The sequence below is a fragment of the Phyllostomus hastatus genome, unplaced genomic scaffold, assembly GCF_019186645.2.
Source record: "Phyllostomus hastatus isolate PE091 unplaced genomic scaffold, TTU_PhHast_1.1 phas_contig_1162, whole genome shotgun sequence".
NCBI classification, from domain to species: domain Eukaryota; kingdom Metazoa; phylum Chordata; class Mammalia; order Chiroptera; family Phyllostomidae; genus Phyllostomus; species Phyllostomus hastatus.
In genome coordinates this window covers 988421-1013779 of record NW_025333537.1, presented here as the reverse complement: position 1 = coordinate 1013779, position 25359 = coordinate 988421, and the positions used below count along the sequence as shown (strand labels likewise).

Genomic DNA, 25359 nt, shown 5'->3' with positions numbered 1-25359 from the left:
TTAAATTAAATTCTTTATAAACCCTAAAAGTTTCTCTCTGGTATTCCAGATTCCTACCACGTAATCACGATCCCCGACCTTGCGTGAAAGCATCAAGCCCACCGTCATTTTGCGCTTGCGCTGTCTCTCTCTCTCTCTGTCTCTCTGTCTCTCTCTGTCTCTTGCTCGGTCCCCGGCAAGCTGACTGCCTCTCCCCAGCCCCTCTCCTCCCCTGGCCCGGGTGCCCCCCCTCGGTGCCATGACACGTGCTCTGCCCGGGCAGGTTTGACATGCAGCTCGCGCAGGCCCTGGGTGAGTGTGTGTTTGAGAAGGGACTCCGCGAGAAGGTGAGCCAGGAGAACACCAGCGTCCGGTGGGAACTGGGCCAGCTTCAGCAGCAGTTGAAGGTAAGGGAGGGCAGGCACGGAGGCCTCTTGGTTCTTGGTCTCTGGGTCTCAGGAAGCCCCACTGAGCGCCTGCTATAGATGGTGACAGGGAGGGAGCTCTGGGCGCGTGTCCTGGCCTGCCGGCCACTCGGAGCCGTGGGTCCCAGGGCGTGTTAATACAGCAGACAGCAGACAGTAAGTTGGGAACCAGACCTCCCTAGCTTGAAGTATTGAATTTGCTCTGGTCACCTGCATGGGCTCTGAGTGCTCACCTGGGAGGTGTGAGAGCCTCAGAACGAGGTAGCAGTTGCCCTGTGCAGGGGCAGCGCCCTGTCTCATGCAGGCTCCAGGGCAGAGGGGCTTTGTTAAAATATGACACAGGCACTGTACTGGGCTGCTCCTCACGCTGCCGTGGCTCCCTGTGACCCCGGGGGGACCCTTTAAATCTCTTAGCCTGGCACGCAGCCCCTTCGTGATCTGGCCCAGAGTCCTTTGACCCTGTGAGTCTCCAACCTGGGAGAGTCGTTTCTGGGCACTCTGCCTCCCTGCTCCGTCTCAACCTCGATCTCAGCAGGCGCACAGCTTACAAATGGGGCAGGCATCCCCTTTATGGGCTTTGAGGTCTAAGTCCAGGGGCAAAGGTGTCGCTCTCCCACCCTGCCTGTCCCTGCTGCTCCAGAGAGTAGCCCTTGGCGTCCTGCAGGGGGCGCTCTGAGGCGCTGCACGGCAGAGTGCAGCCGGCATGCACTGCAAAGTGGCAAGTTCCAGCAGATTGTAGAGGGAAGCCTGGAGGGGGTATGGCCATGTGACTCCCGATCCCCATCCCCTTTGTCTCTGCAGCAAAAGGAGCGGGAGACGTCGAAGCTGAAGCAGGAGGTGGAGATGCTGCAGGGCCAAAAGCGCGAGCTGTTGCAGTTGCCCTCGCTGGGGGAGAGCGGCCTCGCTGGCTTGAAAGACAGGCTCTGGAAGCTGGAGTCCAGCGCCCTCGAGCAGCAGAAGGTCCAGAGCCAGCAGGAAAACACCATCAAGCAGCTGGAGCAGGTAGGGACGCTGTCCCTTGCCAACTCCGACGCAGAGGGATGTTATTAAAATACAACGTGGGCACCTCACCCAGCTGCTCCTCATCCTTCTGTGGCTCCCTATGACCCCAGAGAACCTCTGACCCCCCAGGCCTGACAGCCAGATCCTCCACAATCTATCTAGTCCATTGCTGCCTTCCTGCAAGCCTCACTGTGACCTCCTTGGAGGAGCTTGCCCTGATCATCTTCCTGAAAACAGCCCCCGCCCCCATATTCACTTTCCATCTCTGTAGCTGGTTCGTCCTTCATGTACCCGCCACCATCACAGTCGATAGTGTTTTTAAGAATTTACTCAATGCTACTCTTCCCCATTTGGACATAAGTTTGAGGAAGGGAGGGGTTTTTTTTGTTTATCAGGACATCTGTAGAGCTTAGACAAGGCCAGATACACAGCTGGTGTCGACCCGGTATCTAACATTTATTGAGCGCTGTCTGTGTGCGAGACTCAGCCCCAGGCTCTCCCCAGGTATCATCTCGTGGCTCTTCACAGGAACCTCGTACAGAGAGATGTTAGTATTAATTGCTTCCCCGCAAGCTGAGGCTCAGAGGTGCGGACAAAGTGGCAGGGATGGGATTTGGAGCCTGTGCCATGTGCCCCCACAGTGCCTTGAATACCTACTGTGTGCACTGTGCACATTCTCGAGGAAGACTGGAGTGCTGGTCTTTGGGACATGCGAAACAACCGAGGGGAATACGGCAGGCATAGCAAACCCTCCAGTACCGGCATGCTCAGCGAAGTATCAAATGAATATTTTATTTGTCTGCTTGTTTGTTTATATACCCACCTTGTTCCAGGAAGAATTTGAGGCAGCTTGTAAGGTGTGTGCACAACAAAATTGAAAAAAATATAAATACAACACTTTGAACCTTAAAAACACGAATGAAGACAGACGTTAAGGAGGGGTGGGGACAGTGTATTTACAGGCAGATGTGCAAAACAGGCGATCTGATAGCACTTCATTGTTTCAGCGTTAAAATTCCTGGTGGCCAGAGAGGAAAAGGAACTATGAACCGTGTGCCTTTATCAGCCCCAACATAAGAACACACCAGTTTCCCAAGGGGAAGCGAGGCTTTTCCTAATGCTGAGCTCTAAAGAAATTTCTCGTGGGATTTTACAAGGCACAGTGTTTTTGAAGATGTTTCAAGGCTGGGAACCCTTTTTCTAGAAAATTGGCCCGGCAGTGAGAACATGTAAAGCAGGGAACTAACTCTGAGCAGTTCTGATGAGGTTGGGGGGGTGCAGGGGTTGGGGGGTGGAGATGGACAGTGTGGGCGGCGGGGCATCTGGGGAGCCAGCCCTTGCTTCTTGCTTCCCCTCAGTCCATCAGGACGGGTCCCGCTGAGTACGGAGACCCAGGTGTGGCGAATGTGGAGGGACAGAGTCTGGAGCAGCAGTTCAGAAAACTGCTCATTTAGTCACTCAGTCGGCCGCTATTTATTAAGCAGCCACTCTGCGGCATGCGCCCTGCAGTTGCTAAGGATGAAGCTGCAGACAAGCCGGACTTGGCCTCCCACAGTTTACAGCCACGCTGAGTGTTATGGAAAGGGTAACTTTCAGAGCCGCTCTTGGAAGCCCAGCTGGGAGAACAATCAGGGAAGACTCCCCGCAGGAAGGGACATTTACCAAAGCTGAAAGCTGAAGGATGAATCCAAGTTGGCTGACCAAGAGGATTCCAGGCGGGAGGAACAGACTGGGTGAAGGCCTGGAGCAGGGCGGTCGTGTGGCAGTTAAGGGGCTGGGATACCTTCCCACCGGATGGAGTCCTCAAGGCAGCCAGCCTACTGCCTGCGTGACCTTAGCCACGCTCCCTGTCCCCTCTCACTTCAGTCCCCTCATCTGTACAGTGAAACCGGTGCCTGGTCAGTCCCCTGGGATCCCCCCAACCCCATAAATCTGTGAAGGTGCGTGCAGGAGGGGGGCATTGAGGGGCATGGGGATGGCGCAGCATCGCCTAGCAGCCCAGAGTCAAGAATAAAGCAAGCCCTTTGCCCTGGCCGGGTGGCTCAGTTGGTCGGAGCACCTTCCTGCGCACCAAAAGGCTGCGGATTCGATCTTTGGTCAGGGCGCGTACCTGCGTTGCAGGTTTGGTCCCCGGTTGGGATGCGTGCAGGAGGCAGCAGATGCGTGTTCTCTCTCACATGGATGTCTCTCTCTCCCTTCCTCTCGCTCTAAAAAAAAATAAAATAAAATAAAACAAGCCCTTTGAAAACCTGTGTTAGCTCTGTAAGAAGCCGCCAGGGGACCCAGCGTTCAAGCAGACACGCAGGACTGCCACCGCAGGGGCCCGAAAGTCAGCGCAGCTTCCTCGCCGCCCATCCCCGCCTTCCCCGGGGGGCGAGGCTGACTCAACGCTGCCGTTCATCTTCAGCCTCACCCGTAACTTCCTCCCGCATCGCGCCCTCGTAGGCACCCCGGAGATATTTATTGATTACAATATAGCACTTTTTCCAGGGGGTTTTATGTGAGCTCATATACGCTTGACATAAATGGTATTGCAGATGTCAGGGGTGTCCAAGTGGGTAGGGAAAAAAATGAAGAAGAGATACTTTATTTACTTGCTTAAGCTCCTCATTTTGGATTATCTTCCCATAACCTCTGTCATGTTAAAGAAGGCGAGGCAGGAGGCTGACATTTAAAGGGAGCGTACTTTATGCCCAGAACTGTAATAAGAACTGGGGCACACGCTGTCCTTTCTCCTTTTTATCCCAGCCCTGCATCGCAGGGAATAGCATCCACGAGCGTTTTCAAAGACCAAGATTGTCTTTTCTCAACTTAATTATCTTGTTGAGGATGGTCACTGGAACCTTCTGGAAGCTTGGCGGGAGGTGCCGGGGCAGTGTGGTCAGTGGTCAGAGTTCCCACGGTGTCACCCACCGTGACACCCACCGTGACACCCACCGTGCTCCTCTGGGGACCGAGTGCGTTAGAGAACATAGATAAATGCAAGCTGGAAAGTGCGGGTTGGTGGGCTCTCTCCCCTGGAAACTCCGGTTTGGTAGGTCTAGGGCGAAGCCCTGAAATTTAAATTTAAAACGTGTATGAGGTCATTCCGATGTGTGTGCCACAGAATTTTGAGAAGCAAGAGCTTGGGTCGGTCTCTCGTTTATGCAGCTCGAGACAGTGAGACCTTGAACTAGAACTGGGACCCGTTCGATTTCAAAATCTGTGATACAACCTCACTTATTCTTTTTACAATTATTTGAAAGTTTTTATTCGTTTTTAGAGAGAAAGGAAGAGAGGGAGAATGAGAGGGAGAAAAACATCGGTGTGAGAGAGGGCCAGTGAATGGTTAGTTGCCTCTTGTATGCACCGTGACTGGGGCCTGAACCTGCACCTCAGGCCTCTGCCCGAATGGGGGTAGAATCCACAACCTCTCGGTTTGCGGGACGATGCCCAACCAAGCCACACTGGTCAGGGCACAGCCTCACATGGTTAAATGTCATGCACAGCTCTCTGCCTGTTCTAAGCAAGTTTTGGAGGGTCCGTCCCAGCTCCTGTTATACCATGCTGCTGGGAAGTCCTTTCTGTTTTGAAGACAGCAGGGAAAGAGGCAGTAACATGCATGTGCCAGGCCCTGGGCTCCCTGCTTTCCCGGGACCGTCTCCTTGAACCCTCACCAGAGCATCCTAGGATGGCGGTTTCCTGCAGAGAAGGCAAACTAACCCATCAGAGACAAAGTCAATTGTCCAAGGCGACATCTCGGGCCCGTATCCCCCTCTGCAGGCTTCCATGTCTTCATCACTCAAGTTTTGTCCTACTGTCCATCCACTCACCTCTCCACCCATCCGAAAACCAGCACCGATGTCTGCCCCAGGGATGACAGAGGTTTCATCCACGTGAGAGCGTGGAGAAGGATTCTGAGGCTGCATGTAACTCAGTAGGAAAGGGTGGGATTAGTGACATCTCTTACGACCACAGGAAGTGAGAGAAGCAGCCTTCGGGCCGTTTATCTACTATTATTTCTGGCCGCCCTGGGCAGCGTACCTTGGCTTTCATCCGTGCGCTCCCAAAAGGGAAGATGCAGCTGGAATACTGAGCATGACGTGGGGGGCCAGGGGAGTGGGTGAGGGCCCCCCTCACAGGCTGTGCTTGCCACCCCCAGCTCCGCCAGCGGTTTGAGCTGGAGATAGAGCGGATGAAGCAGATGCACCAGAAGGACCGTGAGGACCAGGAGGAGGAGCTGGAAGACATCCGCCAGTCCTGCCAGAAGCGGGTACGTAAGCAGCCAATCAGCTGCGCCCTTGGGACCGGGCGGGCCCAGGCCTGCTGCCCTCTTCCTTAGAGTGGGATGGATACAGGGCTGGGGACGCACTCCTTCTGCAGTCACCTGAGACCTTCGTTCCGTTAAGTGCTTCCAAGGGCGCGGGAGCAGGACTGCCTATCTTCGCTATAGTCCAGAAACTCCCAGAAGCCTCTGGAACTGTCCAGCATAATCACCCCCAAGATTTCTGCCAAGAGCCCAAAATGCCATGTGACTGGTGCCTTGGGTACACACTTGTGCCTTTTAAGAAGAGGTCCTGGCTATTTCCCTTGCAACTCAAATAATTTCTTTAATTTTATCCAAGCTCTCCGCAGGCATCTCAAACAGTGCACAAGAAAGCAATAAACCCTTGCAGTCTTACCACCAAGGAAACCATCATTATTACTATTACTATTTGTAAAGGTTCTTTCATCTCTCTCTTTCAGTGTACACACACACACACACGCACACGCACACACACGCACACAGAGCTAGCGTTCTACCCAGATGGAGTCAGGTTGTTGGGAAGCCTGCTCTTCCCTCAGCACTGTGTCCTGGGCCCCTTTCCATGTCAGTAAATACAGATCTTTCCATGTCAGTAAATAAATAAACCTACAGGTTTAATGGCTTAAAAGTATTCACCTTAGGCATGTGCTCTGATTTATTCCACAGGTTCTCCTGTGGTTGGACACTTAGGATGTGTCTGATTTCTTGTTGTTATCACCGGGGCTGAGATAAATATCCTTATAGACACATCACCTCATGCGAACAGAAGATGGACCCTGAACGGGGAATTGCTAGAAAGCTTTGGGTTAAGCCTTACGCGGCCGGCTTGTCGCCCTGGGTTCTCCCCGGGTCTCTCTCGCAGCCCTGTGTGCATTGCGGGTCTCCACAAAGGAGCTGAGTAGCATTTTCTGAAGTTGACTCCTCTTAGTGGCTTTCTTAACAGGCTCTCTGCAGAGACCTTTCGACTGCAGGGGTTGAGAGTCTGAGCGTTGGGGTTTATAGACTTTTTTTAAAAAAAGATTTTAGTTCTTTATTTTAGACAGAGGGGAGAGGGGGAGAAAGGGAGAGAAACATCAATGTGTGGTTGTCTCTCATGCATCCCCTACTGGGGACCTGACCTGGCCCGCAACCCAGACATGTGCCCTGACTGGGAATTGAACCAGTGACCCTTTGGTTCAAAGGCTGGCGCTTATTCCACTGAGCCACACCAGCCAGGGCGAAGTTTATAGACTGTCAATTTGAATCTTTGCCCTTTCAATATAACAACTGTGTGATGTTGGGAAAGTGATTTGAAACCCTCAGCTCCAACTGAAACCCCTGTACGCTCCTGGGCCCCTGGCCCCCTGTCCAGCTCCGGTCACTGAGGGCCAGTTCGTGAGATGCCCAAGAACACCAGTGGTGCCGCTTCATTCAGAGTCCCAGAGGCTCAGACCAAGTCCCAGCTCCATATCCTGCTCACAAGCCTCACTTTCCTCATCTGACAAAGGGGACAATAATGGCCACTTTTCAGGGTGACGGTGAAGATCCTCGGAGATCACAGGGTGGAGCCACCGTGCAGAGCTGTGAAATGGAATCCTTGTGTGTTGGAGATGGAAGAGCAACACTGGATTTCCAGGCAGCGGGGCCTCCGAGAGGAGCCGGGGAACCAGCTTAGTGGCTGACTTGCCCTTGGCCATGATTAATCCATCAGGAGAAGGCGGGGCAGGAGCTGCAGAGCCCGCCGCAGAGCAGCGTCCTGGGCAGGACAGGAGGGGCCTTGGTGACTGTCACGACTTGCACAGGAGGCAGGAACCCAGCTGAGCATGTCCCCGGACAGATCGGGCTGCTTTGCCCCCCTGTCGTCACTCCAGGGGAGTGTTTACGAACTGGCCCCTCTGAGCCTCTGCCCTTCCTCCTCCTCAGGTTCCGTGGCCATCCCGGGGGGCCCAGCCTGCTACCCCCAGAACTCCCTGGGCTGGAAAGAAAAAAATCAATGATTTGGGCTCAGCCAGACCCGTGTGCCCTGGAGTATGACTCGTCACTCCTGGGACTCTGTTTTCTCATCTGTGAGATGGGAGGAAGGATAGACCTTGTTCTGCCTTCCCTCTGCTGCTGTGAGGAGGAGGCAGTCAGTGAATGGGGAGGGTCTTGAAACCTGTGAAGGGCTGCGCGTTATCAGCAAGCGGCCCGTTTCTGCCTATTTCCCATCATTGCGTATTTGGGAGAAACGAATGGCAACCTTGAACGCCCACCGGGTGCCATGCACCTGGCTGGGTTCTTACTGTCTATCAGCTTAATGAACCCTCACGAGGACTCTGTTTCTGTGGGCGAAGTGACACGCCTGAGGCTCCCTGGCTGGGACGTAGCTGGGCTAGGACTTGAACTTAGGTCTGTCTAACTCCAAAGCCCAGACTATTAACCAAGACACAAGATAATTTTTATTTTGCAAATGTTTGAACTACGAAAGGCCGTTTAGGAAGCACTCGGTAACAGTCGACCTTGGGCGGTGCTTGGCACTTCCTGCACTGTGACCTGTCGAAGGCTCTGACGAGTCCCGCACCGAAGAATCCGCACGCTGAGTGGCTCCCGTGCTTACTCCAGCAGGGGCTCCCTGCCCCCTCCTCCCCTCCCCCACATCACCCCTGTGAACAGCGCGTGGGGATATCTGCAGGACACACTCCAGAAAACTCGGCCTTGCTTGCTGTGTAGTTCTCCTTATTTTGTATATTTTTCAAAAATTGTTTTAGCTGTGTTCCCGCCTTCATCCTGAAAGCAGATGTGAGCCGAGGGCCTTACACTTCTCGTAAAAGAAACTTTTGACGTGAGCTTGCTTTCTGCCTAAGCGACTGTCAGTCTGTGACTTTCCCCGCTGTAGGTCAGGAGACGGAAGCCCTCTGCCCCTGCCCATCTGCCCTCAAGTGAAGGCAGCACCATCTCTGGCGCATTTCAGGGGCGCCTCAGAGCAGGGGAGGGCCCTGGGCCGGGGCCCCAGTGCGCTGGAGGTTTGACCTGGACCTTCGCAGGCTTTGCCTTGGACAGATTTATAAAGAAGAGAGTGAGGTCAGGAAAGGTGTTTTTCTCCTCCTGACAGATGCGAACATTGACTTCTCATCCAGTTACTGCTCCTGCTGTCTGTCACCGCGGCAGGAAATCGATTGCTAGCAGCCGGGGCAGGGGGGATGTGGGGTGGTGGGGGCGTTGCTGCCTGGAGTGGCTGTAGGGCGGGGCCAGGAGACCAGTAGCTAACCATTCTTAGCAAAGATGGACTCGGGAGGGTGCAGTGCCTCTGACTCAGTTTGTCCGTCTGTGAAATGGGGTCCCTGAAGCCGCAGGAACAGAGGAGGGTGAAGGGGTGAGGCAGCACGAAGCACGGAGGCTGGCGGGGTGTTCACCCAGCGGGGATGCCTGGCTCTGCGGGGCGACTGCTGAGAAGTCAGAGCCAAGCGAGAATTAAATGAGTTCCCTGTAGACAAATGTCTTTGTCAGTTCTGGCTGCTGTAACAGAATGTCAGAGACGTGTCTTTCTCGCAGTTCTGGAGGCTGGGAAGTCCAAGGCCAAGGTGTCTGGTGAGGGCTCTGTTCCTGGCTTACAGACAACCCCTGCCTTGTTTTAGGTGTGGAGGGACAAGCTCTGTGGTGTCTCTTCTTATAAGGGTGCGCATCCCATTATGGGGGGTGCCCTCATGATGTCATCATCTAAGCCTAATTACTGCCCAAGGCCACACCTCCAAACACCATTGCACCAGGAGGGACCCCAACAGGTGGATTTTGGGGGGCAGCACAGACATGCAGTCTGTAACCCCAAATAATTGGAAATGCAACTTTTTTTACTGCATCTTAGTGGATTTGCATATTTAATAAGGAAGTGGGTGCACGTTCATGGGTTGGGTGGGCATGGTGTTGTGCAGAGCCTGAAAAACGAAATCAGAGCGCCAAGACTTTCAAATATCCCAGCGAGGTGAAGCCCTTGGAAGGAGACACCTGTTAGGGAATGGGGAGGGAACTGGGGGACGGGCCTGCACAGTGAATGGTAGGGGCTCCCCATAATTGACCAGCTCTCCTTGTAGTTGTCCGGCTCCCAAGCTTTTCAGCCCCTGAGCTCTTCAACAGAGACCCCTGCCTTTGACCCTTAGGGCGGCGTTTGTGGAACCGGGTACAGGGCCTTGAACTCCACACCCGCCCCCCCTCCTGTGGAGGGTCCCGGCCTGGTGGGATCTGTCCGGATGGAGCCCATTTATCCTTGCGTGAACCTTCCCTTTGTGCCCGCAGCTCCGCCAGCTGGAAATGCAGCTGGAGCAAGAATACGAGGAGAAGCAGATGGTCCTCCACGAGAAGCAGGATTTGGAAGGCTTGATCGGAACGCTGTGTGATCAGGTAAGGCGGAGACGCCCGCCGATGTTTGGGAGAAGACATGCCCTGTCTCGGGTCCTGTCAGAGAGGTGGGTGCCTGGGGAGGCCGGCTGGAGGGGTCTCAGACAGGCCAGGCCCCCGCCTGCTTCTCCCAGGGACCTCTTCTCCACCAGCTCTGTCCCTGCCCACACTCACCGGCTCTCCAGAGCAGACCTCCCGGGGTCCACACAGAGCAGCGTGCTCAGAGGAACCCAGGAGAGTAAAGAGCACGGGCCAGGCAGAGTGGCAGACGAGGTCGCTGAGTCTGCGGCAGCTGCAGGGGTGGGAGTGCAGAGAGCCCTCGCTGGAAAGGGGTGATGCGAATGGCCCCCCCGTGCTCATGGCTGGCTTCTCAGGAAAACTAGACTCTTGCTGGAGGCAGCCAGGCTCAGCGTCAGGCAAAGGCAGCTTTAAACCCGCCAGGGGACCTCCTGGCTGCCCCGCTTCAGGGAAGCTAGTTGGCTGCCAGAGCTTCCGGAGAACAGGCTCCGCGGGGTCGTTGCGATCACTGTGTATTAGAGCTCTCGTCCGCAGTGCTGTGGACCTTCTCGGGCCCTCGTTCTTTGTGGCGGGGGCTGCCCCGTGCGTGGTGGGGAGTTGAGCAGCATCCTGGGCCTCACCGTAGATGCCAGTGGCACCCCTCCTAGCTGTGACAACCAGAAATGCCTACAGACACTGCCAGATGTCCACGGAAGACAAAATCAAACCCCCTCATCTTTACAGAGAGCCGCGGCTGTCAGTACAGCAGCCAGCGCAGCCCAGGGCCAGCTCCTGATTCCAGGGTTGGGGGGAATTGCTCCTCCATCCCCCAAATATTCCTTCCTCTGCCTGGGCTGCTGCTACAGGAAACCCCAGCATTGCAGAGAGACTCCCGTGGGGTCTACAGTTTCTGTTCATGTGGTCTAGGGCTGTATTTTCATGCATTTGCCTAAAAATGCACTCATTGTCGTTTTCATTAGTAACGATCTGGCCATCAATTGCCTTCCCCCAGTCATTTGTTCATTCACAAAGGAGTGGGGGCCGCCTCCAGCGGGCATCTAGAGCAGCCAGAGCCTGGACAAATGGGTGCTCATTGCGTATTTGAAAAAAAGTGGATTGAATGACAGAAGCCTGGAAAAGGACCACCGTGGCAGCAGGAGTGAGAGTGGGAGGCAGCGCGAGTCCCCAGGACGGCTCCAGGGTCCTCTTCTCTGGCTTGTCGGGTTCCTCAGCTGAGCAGAACCGGGGCCCCTGCGTTCAGAGCTGCTGGGGTTCCCCACTCTTTGCATCAGTGGGTGGTGCCGGGATCGTTGGGGAAGCTTGCCTTCCATTCCGCGTAGTCCGTGTGAGGGCACAAAGCAGGTAATCCAGCACCGGAGGGCTTTTTATAAATATTGGTCAAAGAAAAGAAGTTTGAAGAGCAAAGGCAAGGGAACTTTCCATTTAAAAAAAAATGCCCATTTTGTGTTAGCAAGCTGGAGCCTTTCAGTAAACGATCACATCTGATCATTTTAAATGTGTTTAAGTGTTAAGACATTTGCCGAACACGTGGCAAAGTACAATGGGTACCGTAATTGATGCCTATGCGTCAAGCACCCAGGGTTTGTGCATGAGTGAACATTTTGCTCGTATTTGATTCAGATATTTTTAAGGAAACAAACCATTTTGAAACCAGTAGGTGGCCCCTTGGTTTGCATCCCTAATCTCCCTCCCCTCTCTCCCTCCTGCCTCCCTCCCTCCCTCCCTCCCTCCCTTTCAGAGGACACCACCCTCCTGGGGTTGGAGAGTGAATTCCACCGCATGGGTGTTTAGACTTTGGGGACATCCAGCCCATAGGATTCTGTGCTTTCCTTTGCTCCCCTCCACACCGTGTGTTTGAGGTTGGGCAGCGATAATACATGTAGCCCTCCTTCCTTCACTTTAACTGCCATGCAACAGACATGTTTTTAAATTCCGCTCATCTCCCGGGGAATATTTTGTCGCTCCCACTCTCAGACACAGACTCGCCGTGCGGATTCTCATCCACTTCTCACTGTGCACGCCACCACCGTCCCCCGGGTCTGTGGCTTGCAGAGGAATTGCCGGCTCCGAGGGCGATACTATTCTGGAATGATTAGATATGGCCCGAACCGTTCCCCAAAGTGACTGTGACAGTTCACGCTGTCACCAGCAGGATCGGCTTTTGTTTCGTTTTGTATTTTTGCTTCCCCACGTCCCCACTGACACACGGCGCTGTCAGGTATTTTCAGTATGTTCATCGGTCACCGAGCGGTCAGCTGTGCCGCCGTCCCCTCGGTCCTCATTGCTGGGGAAGCTGTGCGCTGTTCGCGTTTGTCACGGTTTTCTCCAGTGTCAGTGGCCTGCTCCGTCCTTTGCCTCCTCCTTTTCATCTGTGGGTCATTCGTGCCCCTTCCTTAAGATGCTCGTCCACTTTTCGTTATGTACGTTGCAGTCTCCTACTTGATGGAAGATCATTTCACTTTATGATGCTCCTCACTTAAGAAAAAGTGTTTTCTAAATAGTCATAGTCATCAGTCACTTTGTGTGGTTTGTGCTTTTATGTCCTAAGATATCTTTTCTGAGTTTATAAATAGATTTTACTATTATTTTTTTAAGTTCTAAAGTTTGTTTTGTTTTTGTCTTTAATGTACCTAGATTTTATTTTGGTATGTAGTGTGAGGCAGGAATCTATTTTTTCCTGAAATAGATAACTGTTCCATAAATAATTTTTTCTATAATTTCCATGGATGTGTTTATGGGCTACCCATTCTATTAAATTGGCTTATTTGTCTAGTCCTGCACCACGTGGTCTTAATAATGTGCAAGACAGGTCCCCTTGCTCATCTTTAAAATTGTCTTATCTGTTCTTTGTTTTATTAGAATATGTATTGGAAACATACTAGACTATCTTACTCAGTAGAAGGAGAACCCTAGGAATGCTGGGTATGGCTGGACATCAAGGAGTTGAATGCTGCAGGCCCTCCCTGTCCCTGTGCTTCTGTGGAACTTCATTCTCGCTCACGGCACAAGGGCTTCCTCACGCGGCCACCAGCCAGCAACCCCCGAGTCTATTTCCTGCACATTCCTCTACTGGAGAGAGTCTCCTCTCACCTATAGTTAAAAATAAAAACCCAAGGGGAAGACGAGCGGTGGCCGAGCTCGGGTCAGGCACAGCCCCCCTTAAAGCAGCCCCCCTCGGCTGAGGGGGCCAGGATACCCAGGAGCGTGGCTGCTCCTGTTGGAACCCCACAGGTAGGTGCTGGGTCATGCCATTCCCAGACGTGAGGACATTGGGCAGATCCTCACTGCGCCCAGTCATTGGCTGGGCACCGCTGGGGAAAAGCGTGGCCTCAGCTCAAACACTGTAGCAGATCCTAAAGGCGCTGCCTCCCGGGGCTGTCAGGTACCTGCTCCCTTCGAGGCTGATCACTAAGTTCTTAAAGGGACATTCGAACGGCATTCCTGTCCGTGGGCGCGTGGTCCACCCAGTGCCACACAGATTTACCTCTGGGCACAGGTTCAGGGGGCAGCTCCATTCTGAGGGGCGTGAGGTTGGGATTGCTGCTCCATTCAAGGCCATGGCTCAAGAACAGAGTGCCAGAGGCACTGCGTGAGTCACCCGAGTGCTACCCATATTCCTCCCTGGCCTCATTGTGTATTAGGAGCCCTGCCTCCACTTGCTGATCAGGGATAAGGACCTCTGCCTGCTGGACCCTGGACACAGGGATCCAGGGTGCCCAGGCAGCAGCCATAGTTCGTAGTTTACTGCATCCACTGGCAGGAGTGCATCCCTAATGAGCCCCTCCAGCCCCGCAGAGCCCAGAGTGGCAGGGATGGGGAACACGGAGTCCTCCAAAGGGTCACCAGGAGTGACAGGGAGTGGAGCCAGTCCTGCTTCCACTTCTTGGCTCCTCGGCATCTGTTTTCTTCCTGCTGGACACAGCACCACGTAACAGCCCCTGACTCAGGGCACGTACCGCAGGCTGGAGGAACGCCCATTTCTTAGGAGTCTTGGCTTCAAGATGGCATTTTAGATTCTGCAGCCAGGTTAGGAGATCCTTCAGGGTAGGGAGTCGAAGCTTATTCACCTGTGGAAACCCAGAGTCTTTCATGTCACCTCTTTCGTGAATTTCAGACAAACATCTACAATGGCAAACTTGATGTTGATGCCCGGGTGTTCCGAAGGACCACTCTATAAGGCTGGAAGCTTGTGGCGGTGGGGATTGGGCTGTCCTCATCTTCATCATTCCCGTGCCTAGAACAGTTTTGGGGACCCAGGAAAGTTTTCTCGGACTCACTTGCTCTGAGCTCCAGCACTGGGGCAGCAGCTTGACAGGCACCAGGGACATGTGGGGAGGAGATGAATTGCCTGGCATCAGGGCAATAGCTGGAGGGACAGTTTTTTTCCAGACAGACGTGCTGGCAGAGGCCATTGTTCCTTTCCTGAGCCCTCATCCCATCGAGCCTGGTAGGTAATTAGGTGCTTGTCTTATTTATCTCTTCTTGATCTTTTGATCTTATGAAGTTTTCATAACAAGGCCTTTTGTAATTTGCAGAAGCATTGGTTTGCAAGTTAGTTGAGAAGAATTGACATTTTTTATATTGGAGCATTACATTCTTGTGCATGCAATATAGCTACACATATTTATGGCTTTCTTAACATATTTTATTACAAAATAATATTTTTGTAATTATAAATATTTTAAAAATATATTTTATATATGTCTTGAACATTGTTGTTAGATTTATTTCTAGGAATCTTGTAGTTTCTGTGGCTATTATGAATAGAATATTTTTATGTCATCTATAGGCTTCAGTTAGTTAAAGATTTTATTTATTTTACTTTTAGACAGAGGGGAAGGAAAGGAGAAAGAGAGGGAGAGAAACATCAGTGTGTGATTGCCCCTTATTGCCCCTACTGGGGACCTGACCCCACAACCCAGGCATGTGCCCTGACTAGGAATTGAACCAGTGACCCTGTGGCTCTCAAGCTGGTGCTCAGTTCACTAAGCCACACCAGCCAGGGCTGGTTTCAGTTAGTTATTGTGGCACATGAGACTACCGTGATTGTAGTGTTAATCTTGTATCCAGCAATCTTGCTGACTCCTATTTTTTTTCATATTTGGTCTGTAGATTCCTTCAGATTTTCTATCTAGATAGTCTTGCCATTTGAAAATAAGAATAGCTTTGCCTCTTCCTCTCCAGTTTTTAGACCTCTTCTTTCTTTTTTCTTACCTTATTACATTGGCTTGGGCCTCCAGTGTAAGAGTGACTGGTAGAGAAGACAGTGACTTCCTTTCCTTTCCTACCCTGTATGGAGATGCTTCTAAAATGTCATCACTTACATGACATTTACAGTGTGTATTTGATAAGTAAATCTAATCAGGTTAAATCAGTCTTCTTCTGCTTGTGGTTTTCTAATAGTTAAAAAATGTGTAGTTGTTGAATATTGGCAGATTTTTTCCCTACAATTGTTGATAATCCTATCACTTATCTCATTTATCCATTAATGTGTAATATATTGTATCTTGGATACTACAGTGTACCCTGTTAGATTTCCCAGATAAACCTTTCTTAGTCATAGGTTTTTAAAATCCATTGTTCTTTCGAATTGCTAACATTTTTCAGGATTTTTGAAAAGAGGCTCATAAGTAAGATTGGTTTGGAATTTTATTTTCTTATACTGTCTTTGTCCAGTGTTGTACTAACCTCGTCAAATGGGCTTGCAATTATGTCTGAAGTGAGTTTTATAAAATTTGGATTATGTAGTTCTTGTAAGTTTGATATAACTTACTTGGAAGCCTGTTTGGGCCCACTGTCTTTCAGGAAGTAGGGTGGCCATTGGATTACCATCCCGAAATCCTAATCAGCATAAACTCAGATGGTATCCTCTTACTTATTGAATTTTGATGTTGAAAGTTTCAACATTGCTGTTCTACTTAAAATGTTTTTTAAAGTGCATTTAAGATAATATGTTTATCTTGAGTTGCTTTCATTTCATCCTTACACACTAAACATTTCGTCCTGTCCTTTGTGACTTCTTCCTTCAACCTGTCAGTTATTTAGAAATTGAATTTTAAGTTTATTAATATTTGGGATTATCTGGACCGACTTTTTACTGTTGATTTTTAGTTTAGTGTCACTTTGGACCCATAACCTGATAGGATGCCTGACATTTATTCTTTGTTGAGGTCTCTTTGCTTCTCAGTTCATGGTCAAGTTTAATAAATTATTTACAAGAAAAGAATCTAGTTATTTTTGAAGCATAGGGTTCTGTCCATGGCAAATAGATGCAGCTTGTTAACCTTGTAAGTTAAATGTTATACTCAAATATAAAAGCATAAATCATCAAAAATGTTAAAAATATGAATATTTGAAAATCACTTCTATTAACTTCAGTTTGATTAGTTTAATCTGTTTCTGGGAGAATCCTCTTATAGTGCCCCTATGACTGTGGTTTTATCAAGTTTTGCTTACAATTCTGTTTTAGCTTTCCTTTTATATATTTTGAGGTTATATTTTTAGCTGCATCTAAGTCTGTTACTGTTTTCTTTCCTGGGCAGATTACAGATTTTTAATCTGATTATCATACGTTGTTTCTCCTTGCTTGATAAATGATTTCTGTCTTATTTTATTCTGCTTGATTTCTTTTAGTTTGCCTCCAAGATTTTTAAATTCTGTCACTTTTAACCTTTTTAAGTGTGTGAGGTGTGTGTATTTCCTTTAAACAGCTGGGTACTTTTTAATCCAGTTTTAGTCTCTAACTTCTCATGGCACAATTTATTTACATATATTACAGTGACGGATACATTTGAATTTATTTCTGTCCTTTTGTGTTTAGTATCTGTGTGTTCACTGTCCCTCCCTTTGCTCTTTGCCGGCCGTTTCCGGCTTCTGGATAGATCGATACCGGAGTCCCCGATCACTCTGGCCCTGCTGCTGGTTCTAAAGCTACAAATCGTATTTCTGTTCTTTTGGTAGTCACCGTACATTTTAAGATAAGTCCTAAATTGTGATTTTCCCCCCTAAACCACTTTAATTTTCACAACAATGCTGTGGGATTGGAATTATTCGTTCCCCATGTAAATGAAAGACAGGACGCTCACAAGGTAAAGCAGGTTGCCCGAGATCATACAGCTTGCTAGTGGCCCAGGTGGATTTGAAATGAGGGGCATATCATTGGAAAGCCTGTGTTTTTAAAATTGAACACCGTACTGCTTAAAAGTGATTAAGATCTAGTTAGCTGGAAGCGTCTTTTGTGGGCCATCGTTTTTCATAATGTTCTAGGTCAGTCCAGCCCCACCGTGAATTTGCTGTGTGACCCTCAGCCATGCTCATGCTCTCTCCAAACCTCAGTTTCCCTCTCTCTGTAAAGCCGCTTGATGACCCCTCACAGCCTTTCCAGATCCTGTTTCTAAAGTGCTCACAGAGATGTTTGACCGCAGACATGTAACAACTGCTCCCGTCTGCCTTTATGATGAATGAATGGTGAAGCAATTGAGGTTGAACTGTAGCTTCCCACAACAGTGAGCATTATTTAGATGTATTGGTTAATTATTCACCAGTTTTATCTACATTTGAATCTTTGTGCTGTCAAACGTGAACTTGCAGAAGGACATTTATTTCCCATTAACCTAATGAGCCCTACCCGCCCCCCCGCCCCCTTAGCAGCTCCTTGTGAAGGGGGGGGCGGGAATGGCTCAGCCTCAGATTTTGTTGGAGTTCTGTCTGCAGTGGTTCCTCTGGAGAAGAGGTGGCGGCAGTGGTCTCAGGGTGTTTCTGGCGGAGAAGAAGGTAGAACCCGAGCCGTCCCCGCTGCGTGGGCAGGGCGGATGTTGGGGAACGTACCTGATGCTAAGCTGCTGCTCAGGGGAATTAAAGGCACTTCAGGATGTGTGCAGAGCAATAACAGACACAAAGATAAGAAAGATGCCAAGCACGCTGCCTGCATGGAACCATGGTGAAGAACCTGGGCTCAGTGCGTAGACTGGGGTTCCGGTTCCGGGAGACACTGCGGCACAGGGGTCAGAGACTTGCATGCTGATGCTGAGCTGCCTGGGTTCGAATCCCTGCACAGCCACGGCATGACTCGGGCGGGTGGGTCACTGACCCTTTCGATACCAGTTTTGTCGGCTGTACTTCTGTTTCCCCACGACCGCACGCACTTAAGAGCCCCCTCGGCTCACCAGACATGCCCGGGCCTCAGGTAGCTTCTCTCCTTCTGTGCCCCGCCCCACTTGCATGCGGTGTACCCTCATGCTCATCACCCAGGATGGAACACACACGACTCCCTCAGCCCTCTGTCTGCGCGCACGCAGCGCCTGCTCCCCGGCGCCCTTCCTGGACCACACCTGGCGAGGTCCCACTTATCTCAGGCGCTCCCCAGTCCCATGGGACCTGAGCTGAGCCACGCTCCTCTGTGCTTCCCACACACTTTTCTTCAAGGTGAAGAGCAAAGCCTACCTCTCTCAACGCCCGTTTCACTACAGTGACCGTTTCGCGGTCAGGAAAGTTGGTTCCTGTCCTGCCTCTGCCACTTGTTGCTAGCCGGGTGACCTCGGGCAGACTACCGCCCGTCCGTGAGCTTCAGTCTCCTCGTCTGCACAACGGGACTCGGTGCTGCACACCTCAGAGCTTCATTACGAGGGCTAAACGTGCTAATATCCATAAAGGATTTAGAACAGTGTCTGACACTTAGCCCTCCATAAGTGTAAGCTATTACCATTGTATAAAGGCAATAATAATAATAATGTCTATTGTTAAGTGATTGTCACAGGAGTTAAATGTAATGGCATGTGACAAAGGGGCTGGCACAATGCCCAGTCCCCAGCTCAGCAGGTGGCAATATGAATATATATGTCTAACATATTATATATGATATTACATTATGTATATACAACCTCCAGCGTTTATAACTTAACAAAGCAATGCATCTGAGAACAAAGAGGCTGTATTCGGAACTGGTGACAGGGAACTAGCAATGCACAACCTAAAGGAGTATAGTCAGGTCATCAGACGATACCCACAGTCCTTTGTGTTTGTGAAGCACCTGGCAGCACACAAAGTGCTTTCTGATCCATTGTCACGTCTGCTTTTTGTCTCATCTCCTCCTGGAGAACACAGGTTTTTTTAACCTCTTCTTCCATAGACCAGGGAACTCGGGCCTTCAGACAGATGACATAATTCGGCCAGCACGCCTACTGCTAGCAGGCGGTGAGCAGGGTTTAGAGTCTGGGCCACCGCATTCTCCTAGAATATCCCAGAGCGTTCTGAGCACGGTAGGAAACTGCCGTGCTCGGCCTGGGGACACACACGTCCAGGTGTGTGGACACCGACCCCCAGGGGTGAGGCTCTGTGCCTCCCTTTCTTCCACGCTCCCCCTCTGACAGATGGTGCCGTGCTCTTTCCTCCGGCCCCCTGGAGAGAAGGGTGCTTTAGTTTCTTTCAGAGTAAAGTTAGTGTAACTCAGTGTAAAGGGAGTGCTCTGTTTGCAGGGGCGACCGCAGTCTGTCGGGGTTTCGTGGTGAGCCCCTGCATCACTGTGTCTCCCTGGTTGTGTCTGTCTGCATTGTTGGGTGCTGGCAGTTGTCACCCTCCTGGTGCCAAGTTTAGTATGTGGCTTCCTCAGAAGCCACTCGACAGCTGTCCACCTGCAGTGCAGAACCTGTAGATTCAGAATTCTGGGGGGAAGGAATGTGCTCACCTCTTCGTAAGACCTCTCTGTAGTTGAGGAAACGGAGCCTCAGGGAGGAAAGGGTCTCGTTCAAGGTCATACAGTAAGAAGCATTAGTGGGATTTGAACCCAGAGAACTTGGACCCTGGCCACTGCTTTGCTGTCTTCGCTCACGAGTGCCCCCCCTTGGCTTCCAGATCGGCCATCGGGACTTTGACGTGGAGAAGCGTCTCCGGAGGGACCTGAGGAGGACTCACGCGCTGCTGTCAGATGTGCAGCTCCTTCTGGGGACCATGGAAGACGGCAAGACGTCGGTCAGCAAGGAGGAGCTGGAGAAAGTGCACAGCCAGGTGGGTGTCTCGGGGCCCCTCAGAGCCGGGCTGCGGAAGTGCTGCAACCACGGAGGGGGGTGGATCTGCCTCCCAGGGACGGGCGTGGCCGCCGTGCTGACCTGAGGTGGGGGGCGTCGCTGAGGCTGGTGGGTCACCTGGAGGTGGGAGATGAGGAGGAGGGGCTTATGAATGACTGAGGAGTCTCGCTCCCTTCTTCGGCACTGAGACAGGATGCACCCGAGGGCCTGGGCTGATCGGAGCCCTCGGGCAGAATGGCTGAGTGCAGTACATGCGTGCCTTTGTGCGTGCCTGCGTTTGTTACGTATGTAGGAGCGTGCGTTTGTAGGTGTGTGGGTTTGTACATATGTGGGAGCGTGCATTCATAGGTGTGTATATTTTTACATGCATGCATGTGTACATTGACTACCAGGGCTGGGTATGAAACTGATGGTAATAGTGCTAATAACGCAAAGCCTATTTCTGCCAACAATAACAAATGGTAGCTATTTTACTGCCTATTAGAATGCCACTGATCTCGATCATAAAATGATGTTGGTCACCGCTGCCGCCTATTCAGGGTGCCGCACTGAGTTCTCAGGAGAGCTGAGGGAGATGAGGATCATCATCTCCTTTTCACAGCGAGGTAACCCTCCCACAGTCACACAGCTAGAAAGTGGCAGAGGCAGGATTTGAACCCGGGTCTTACGGCCCCACCATTCCCGGCTGTCTTTGAGGAGGTCTGGAGCAGTGAGTCTGGGGGCCGATGGAGGCGCAGCCAGGTGGGAGTGGAGGGCAGCTGGCACGTACTGGTGTGGTCTGCGCCAGGTGCAGGCAGTGTGGTCCAGGGCGGCAGGTGCTGAGAGGTGCAGTGGGTCAGCTCCCACAGGGAGGTGGGAGCCTTTGAGGGGGAGAGGTCCTGGGGAGGAACGGTGTGACCAGGCCTCAGGGTGTGGGAGGCTCAGGCACTGCGCCCTTGCAGTTCGCGTTACCCCTAAGTCACACCTCCCTCTGACAGACCGGCGCTGAGTGCCGGCCTGTGGGGAGGCAGGGCATTTCCATCTCCCTTCACCACCTTGCACCTTCACCACCTCGCCTTCTCAGAGCGGCGCCATCCCCCTCTCCTCCTCCTCTGGCCCTCTGTCATGTGGCCAGCGGCTTTTCTGTCTCCACAGGTTGTCCTCAGAAACTCAGCTGGTAGTCTGTATGCTTTGGACTGACTCCTGAGCAAACCTGTGCTCTTCCTGGGGCAGGACTCTCTTTTATTCATGTCTGACGATGCCCGTGTTACTGAATAAAAATGCCTTCCTGTTGAGTTCAATGGACTCTTCCACCCCCTTTGACAAATGAGGAAACCAGGGAACAGAGAGGGCGAGGGATTTGCCCGAGGTCACACAGCCACTTAAAGGTACAGCCAGGCCATGAAACCATGTTTGTGACCAAACCCAGTGCTCTTCCCTCTTCCCTCTGGAGAAGCTCCTGTCAGCAAATCCCCAGAAAGGCAGCGGGAGGCAGCAGAGTCTAGCTCCAGGCTCTAGAAACAGGATCTAGAGCTTCCACTGCTCCTGCCTCTGGGGCAAGTTTTCCGTCTGTAAAAGGAATGATTTCCGATAGAGATTATTAACTAAAATAGGAAAGCTTTTCTTTAAAAAAACAAATCCCTGGCTTGATTCAGATGGGGCCAGTCTGTCCACTAACGCCTTTTTCCTTCGCAGATCCCCGCCCAGTGTACTGCATGGCATTTAGTTGTCATGCTGGGCTGGTCTCCTCTGGTCCGGAGCAGTTTTGTAGTCTTACCTTGTTTTTCATCATCTTGACGGTTTCGAGGAGCCCCAGCCAGGCATCCTGTAGGATGTCCTCCAAGCTGGGGGACATTGCCTGTTGTTTCTCTCACGATCCCACCAGGTTTATGCGGTTTTGGAAAGAAGAGCCCAGATGTGCAGCGCTGTCAAACCAGAAGGCACGTCAAGGCTCTTCTCTCTCGATGATTCTATGACTCCTGGCAGTTTCCTTAATCAGGGCACCCTCTTCTAGGGAGGGCACCCTCATCTAGGGGGGCCACCGGTCCCGGCTGGTCCAGACCATCCTGGTTGCAGTTCTGTGTCCTGGGCAAGCCCTCAGCCCCAGGCAAACCAGGACCGGTGGTCACTGTTCTGTCTGTCTGGCCAACCAGGTCCCTGACCCCGCCGGTTTGCCGCAGGTGCACAGGGATACCTATGCTCTCAGACAGGGCGGGACGCCCAGGGCTCACGCAGTCTCCTTAGCTGGGCCCGTGTGCTCTGCCCGCCTCCCACCGAAATATTCCCTCTGCCACACGGCCCAGGCCTCCCCTCCCCCTCCCCCTCCCCACAGGTGAATGTTTCAGGAAAGGAGCCGTGGTGGTTTTGTTTCTCTTCCCTTTTCTTTGTTTAGTATTCATGAGCAATCTCCCTCTGCTGGGTTAAAGTGTGTGTTTTTGGAAAATAGTGGTATTTAATGAAGGCGCCTTGAGCTGAATCAAAGAGCTTCATTCTTCTGAAAGTCCTTCTTCCCAGTCTCTGCATCCGGCTCCTATCAAAGGGAATCCACAGCCTTGGCTTTCTGCTGCTGTTGTCATGGAAATTGTTATAAGGATGGGATTGCGTGGACCAGAGGTCAGGGTACAGTTGCTTTGTCTCCCAGCACACGTGTCCCGGATGCCGGAGTCGGAGCTAATCAAATAAAGTGATGCTGACATTGGGCACTGCTGCGTCTCCTCTCCGGTGGATGGCATTTGTCCTTTACCTGAAGGCTCCAGGGACAGAGGCAGGGAGAGCAGACAGGAGGGGGAAGGGAGAGGAAGCCAAGTTTGCCGCTGGCTGCATCTCAAGTGCTGGGAATGGTGCTGAACATTTTCTTTCATTCATTCATTCATTCATTAATTCATTCATCCATCCACCCTATAGCACCTACTTACTCTGTGTCAGGTGAGGTGATAAATCTAGGTACATAATGGCAGGTAAGACAGGTGTGGTACCCTCCCTCATGAAACCTACATCTGATGGAAAGGAAGACAAGCAAACAGTGATACAAACACATAGAAATACCCACACCTCAATTCAGGTAGGAGAGGAAGTAAGCAGGGTTCTGGAGTAGGGAGTTGCAAAGGCTCTTGTTTAGCCTGGGCGGTCAGCCGCACCACCTGGTAGAAGGAAACGCAGGCAGGGACCGCCACGTGCAGGGCCTGGCAGGTTTGGATTTGATTCTGAGGGCGGTGAGAAGCCACTGGGAGATTCTGAGCAGAGAGGGACAATCCAGTGCACGTTTTAGAGGGTGACCGACCGTTCTGCGTGGAGAATGGGTGAGGAGGGGGTGAGTCGATGCCCTTAGGGGGCTGGAGCACCCTTCGGGCCGGAGGCAGTGGTCACCTGGATTAGGTGCTGATGGAGAAGCCAGAACGGACAAACCAGGGGTGGGTTTGAAGTTGATGGACTTGCAGGTGGTCTGGGCAGCAGCAATAATAAGTGCAGTAGAAACAATCCTCCCCGCAACCCTGGGAGGGAGAGATTTCCCCTCTGACCCGTTTTACCAGCGAGGACACAGGCCCCGAGAAGCTGGTTCACCCAGGAGCCCACAGTGATGCGCTGTGTCTGCCAGCTGTGAGCGCCAGCAGGTTCGGGCCCGCGCAAGCTGGTTTGCGTAACGTGGGTCCTGTTACCATTGCGAAGTACCTACTGTGTGCCAGGCTCTTCCAGGTGTCTGGGGGTTCCCCAAACTCGACCGCATGTCAGATAACTTACCCACAGAAATCACAAATTTCTGGATCCCGTCCCCCACCTGTTCTTTGTTTGTTTGTTTGTTTGTCTGTTATAATCTGGGTTGGGATCGGATTTGCATTTGAAAACAGTTACACCGAGGGATTCTGACGCTGGTCCTAGGACCAACATTTGGAAATCACGGGCCTCACTGATCCCTCAAACTCCCCTTTCTCTGTTCAGTGGCAAGACCTCTGTTCTGCTGATGAGAAACCCGACAGTGAAGTTATATTTGTGTTCAACTGATTTTACAATTAAATTTTGAGTCAAGAGAGCTGGATCCAGCCCTGGCTAGGTAGCTCTGCTGGTACGAGCGTTGTCCCAGTGTATCCAAGTTGCGGGTTTGATCCCTGGGTGGGGCACATACAAGAAGCAACCGGTGAATGCATGAAAAAGCAGAACAACAAATTGATGTTTCTCTCTCTCCCTCTCTCTAAAATCAATCAATAAACAAAAACTTAAGAGAACAGGATCCAGCGCTTGCTAATTTTGTGACCTTCAACAAATGACATGACCTCCTCAAGCCGTTTTCCTAAAGCTGAGTGACACTGCTTGATGTCCCAGGTGCTCGTGTGTGGGCCGATGAGGCCAAGCTGGCAAGAGCTTCAGGAACTTGAACACGCACCTTACAGCTCGTTAAGTGTGGCTCTGGTGGGTTTCCTCCAGCAGGGCGTGGACGAGGGGCTGTGTTTGCATGCACCTGCTAGATAATTACAGGCATTCGGCAAGCAGTGATTTGGGCTCCGCTCCGGGGTGAATCCAAGGCCAGACTGCAGGGAAAGGAGGAGACACCGAGGCCCCTGCCCTTGAGAGACAGACCTAGGAGCCGACTACTGCCAAGCAGGGTGACGAGTGATCTGTTGGCGGAATGGCGGAGTTTAGCCTTTACTTTGCCTGTGGGAGAGGAGCTGGTGGCCTCCGTTGTCTCCTTAAAGACGGAAATGAATTGCTGGTTAGTAAGATGTACACAGCCATTCTAGGAAGCAACAGAGCCCGAAGGGGCAGGGGCATGTACGTGCATGAAGTGTATTCCATCTTGCACCAAGCTGCCGCGCGTTAAGAGCAGAGAGGGCGCCATTGGTAATGGAAGCTGGAGCCAGCTTGCCAGTGTTCAGTGAGCCTGGCTAAGCAGTTTGGGTGTTGGTGATAGGGAGCCACAGCCAGCTACCTTGTAGAAAGGGGCATGGTCAGACCGCTAGTAAGAAATGGCAGGATTCCAGCTCCAGCTGCAGCACTGATGGGCGGCAAGCCAGCTCAGCTAGAGGCAGGGGAGGGCCCCTGAGAAAGCTTCTCCCAGAATCCTTGCATGCTGCCCAGGCGGCCCACATGCCCGTGGCCCCCCCACCGAGAATCCTGAGAAAATTACTTGGCTCTTTCTGCCCAGTTTCCCCCCATTGGCAGCCTCGGCCCTGTCTCAGTTACTGCCTGAGGCTTGAGACCCTGGTGATTAAACACGAAGACTCCTGGGGCAAGGCAGAAAAAAAGACACCTCTTCCTGTTCAGATCCTGCTTCTGGTACCCAATTCGCTGTGTGAGTTTGGGGCAA

At 51.8% G+C, this 25359-nt stretch overlaps 1 protein-coding gene across 2 annotated transcripts in view; it reads left to right on the top strand.

The window, feature by feature from the left end:
- The window catches only part of MYO18B (myosin XVIIIB), a 225154-nt gene that overhangs the window by 116463 nt on the left and 83332 nt on the right, over positions 1 to 25359 (top strand). For both annotated transcript variants that reach the window (XM_045843131.1, XM_045843139.1), the window contains exons 30-34: positions 263 to 386; positions 1206 to 1406; positions 5548 to 5658; positions 9940 to 10044; positions 19909 to 20061. In XM_045843131.1, the coding sequence (XP_045699087.1) occupies positions 263 to 386; positions 1206 to 1406; positions 5548 to 5658; positions 9940 to 10044; positions 19909 to 20061 (694 nt within the window). The remainder of the gene's footprint in view (positions 1 to 262; positions 387 to 1205; positions 1407 to 5547; positions 5659 to 9939; positions 10045 to 19908; positions 20062 to 25359) is intronic.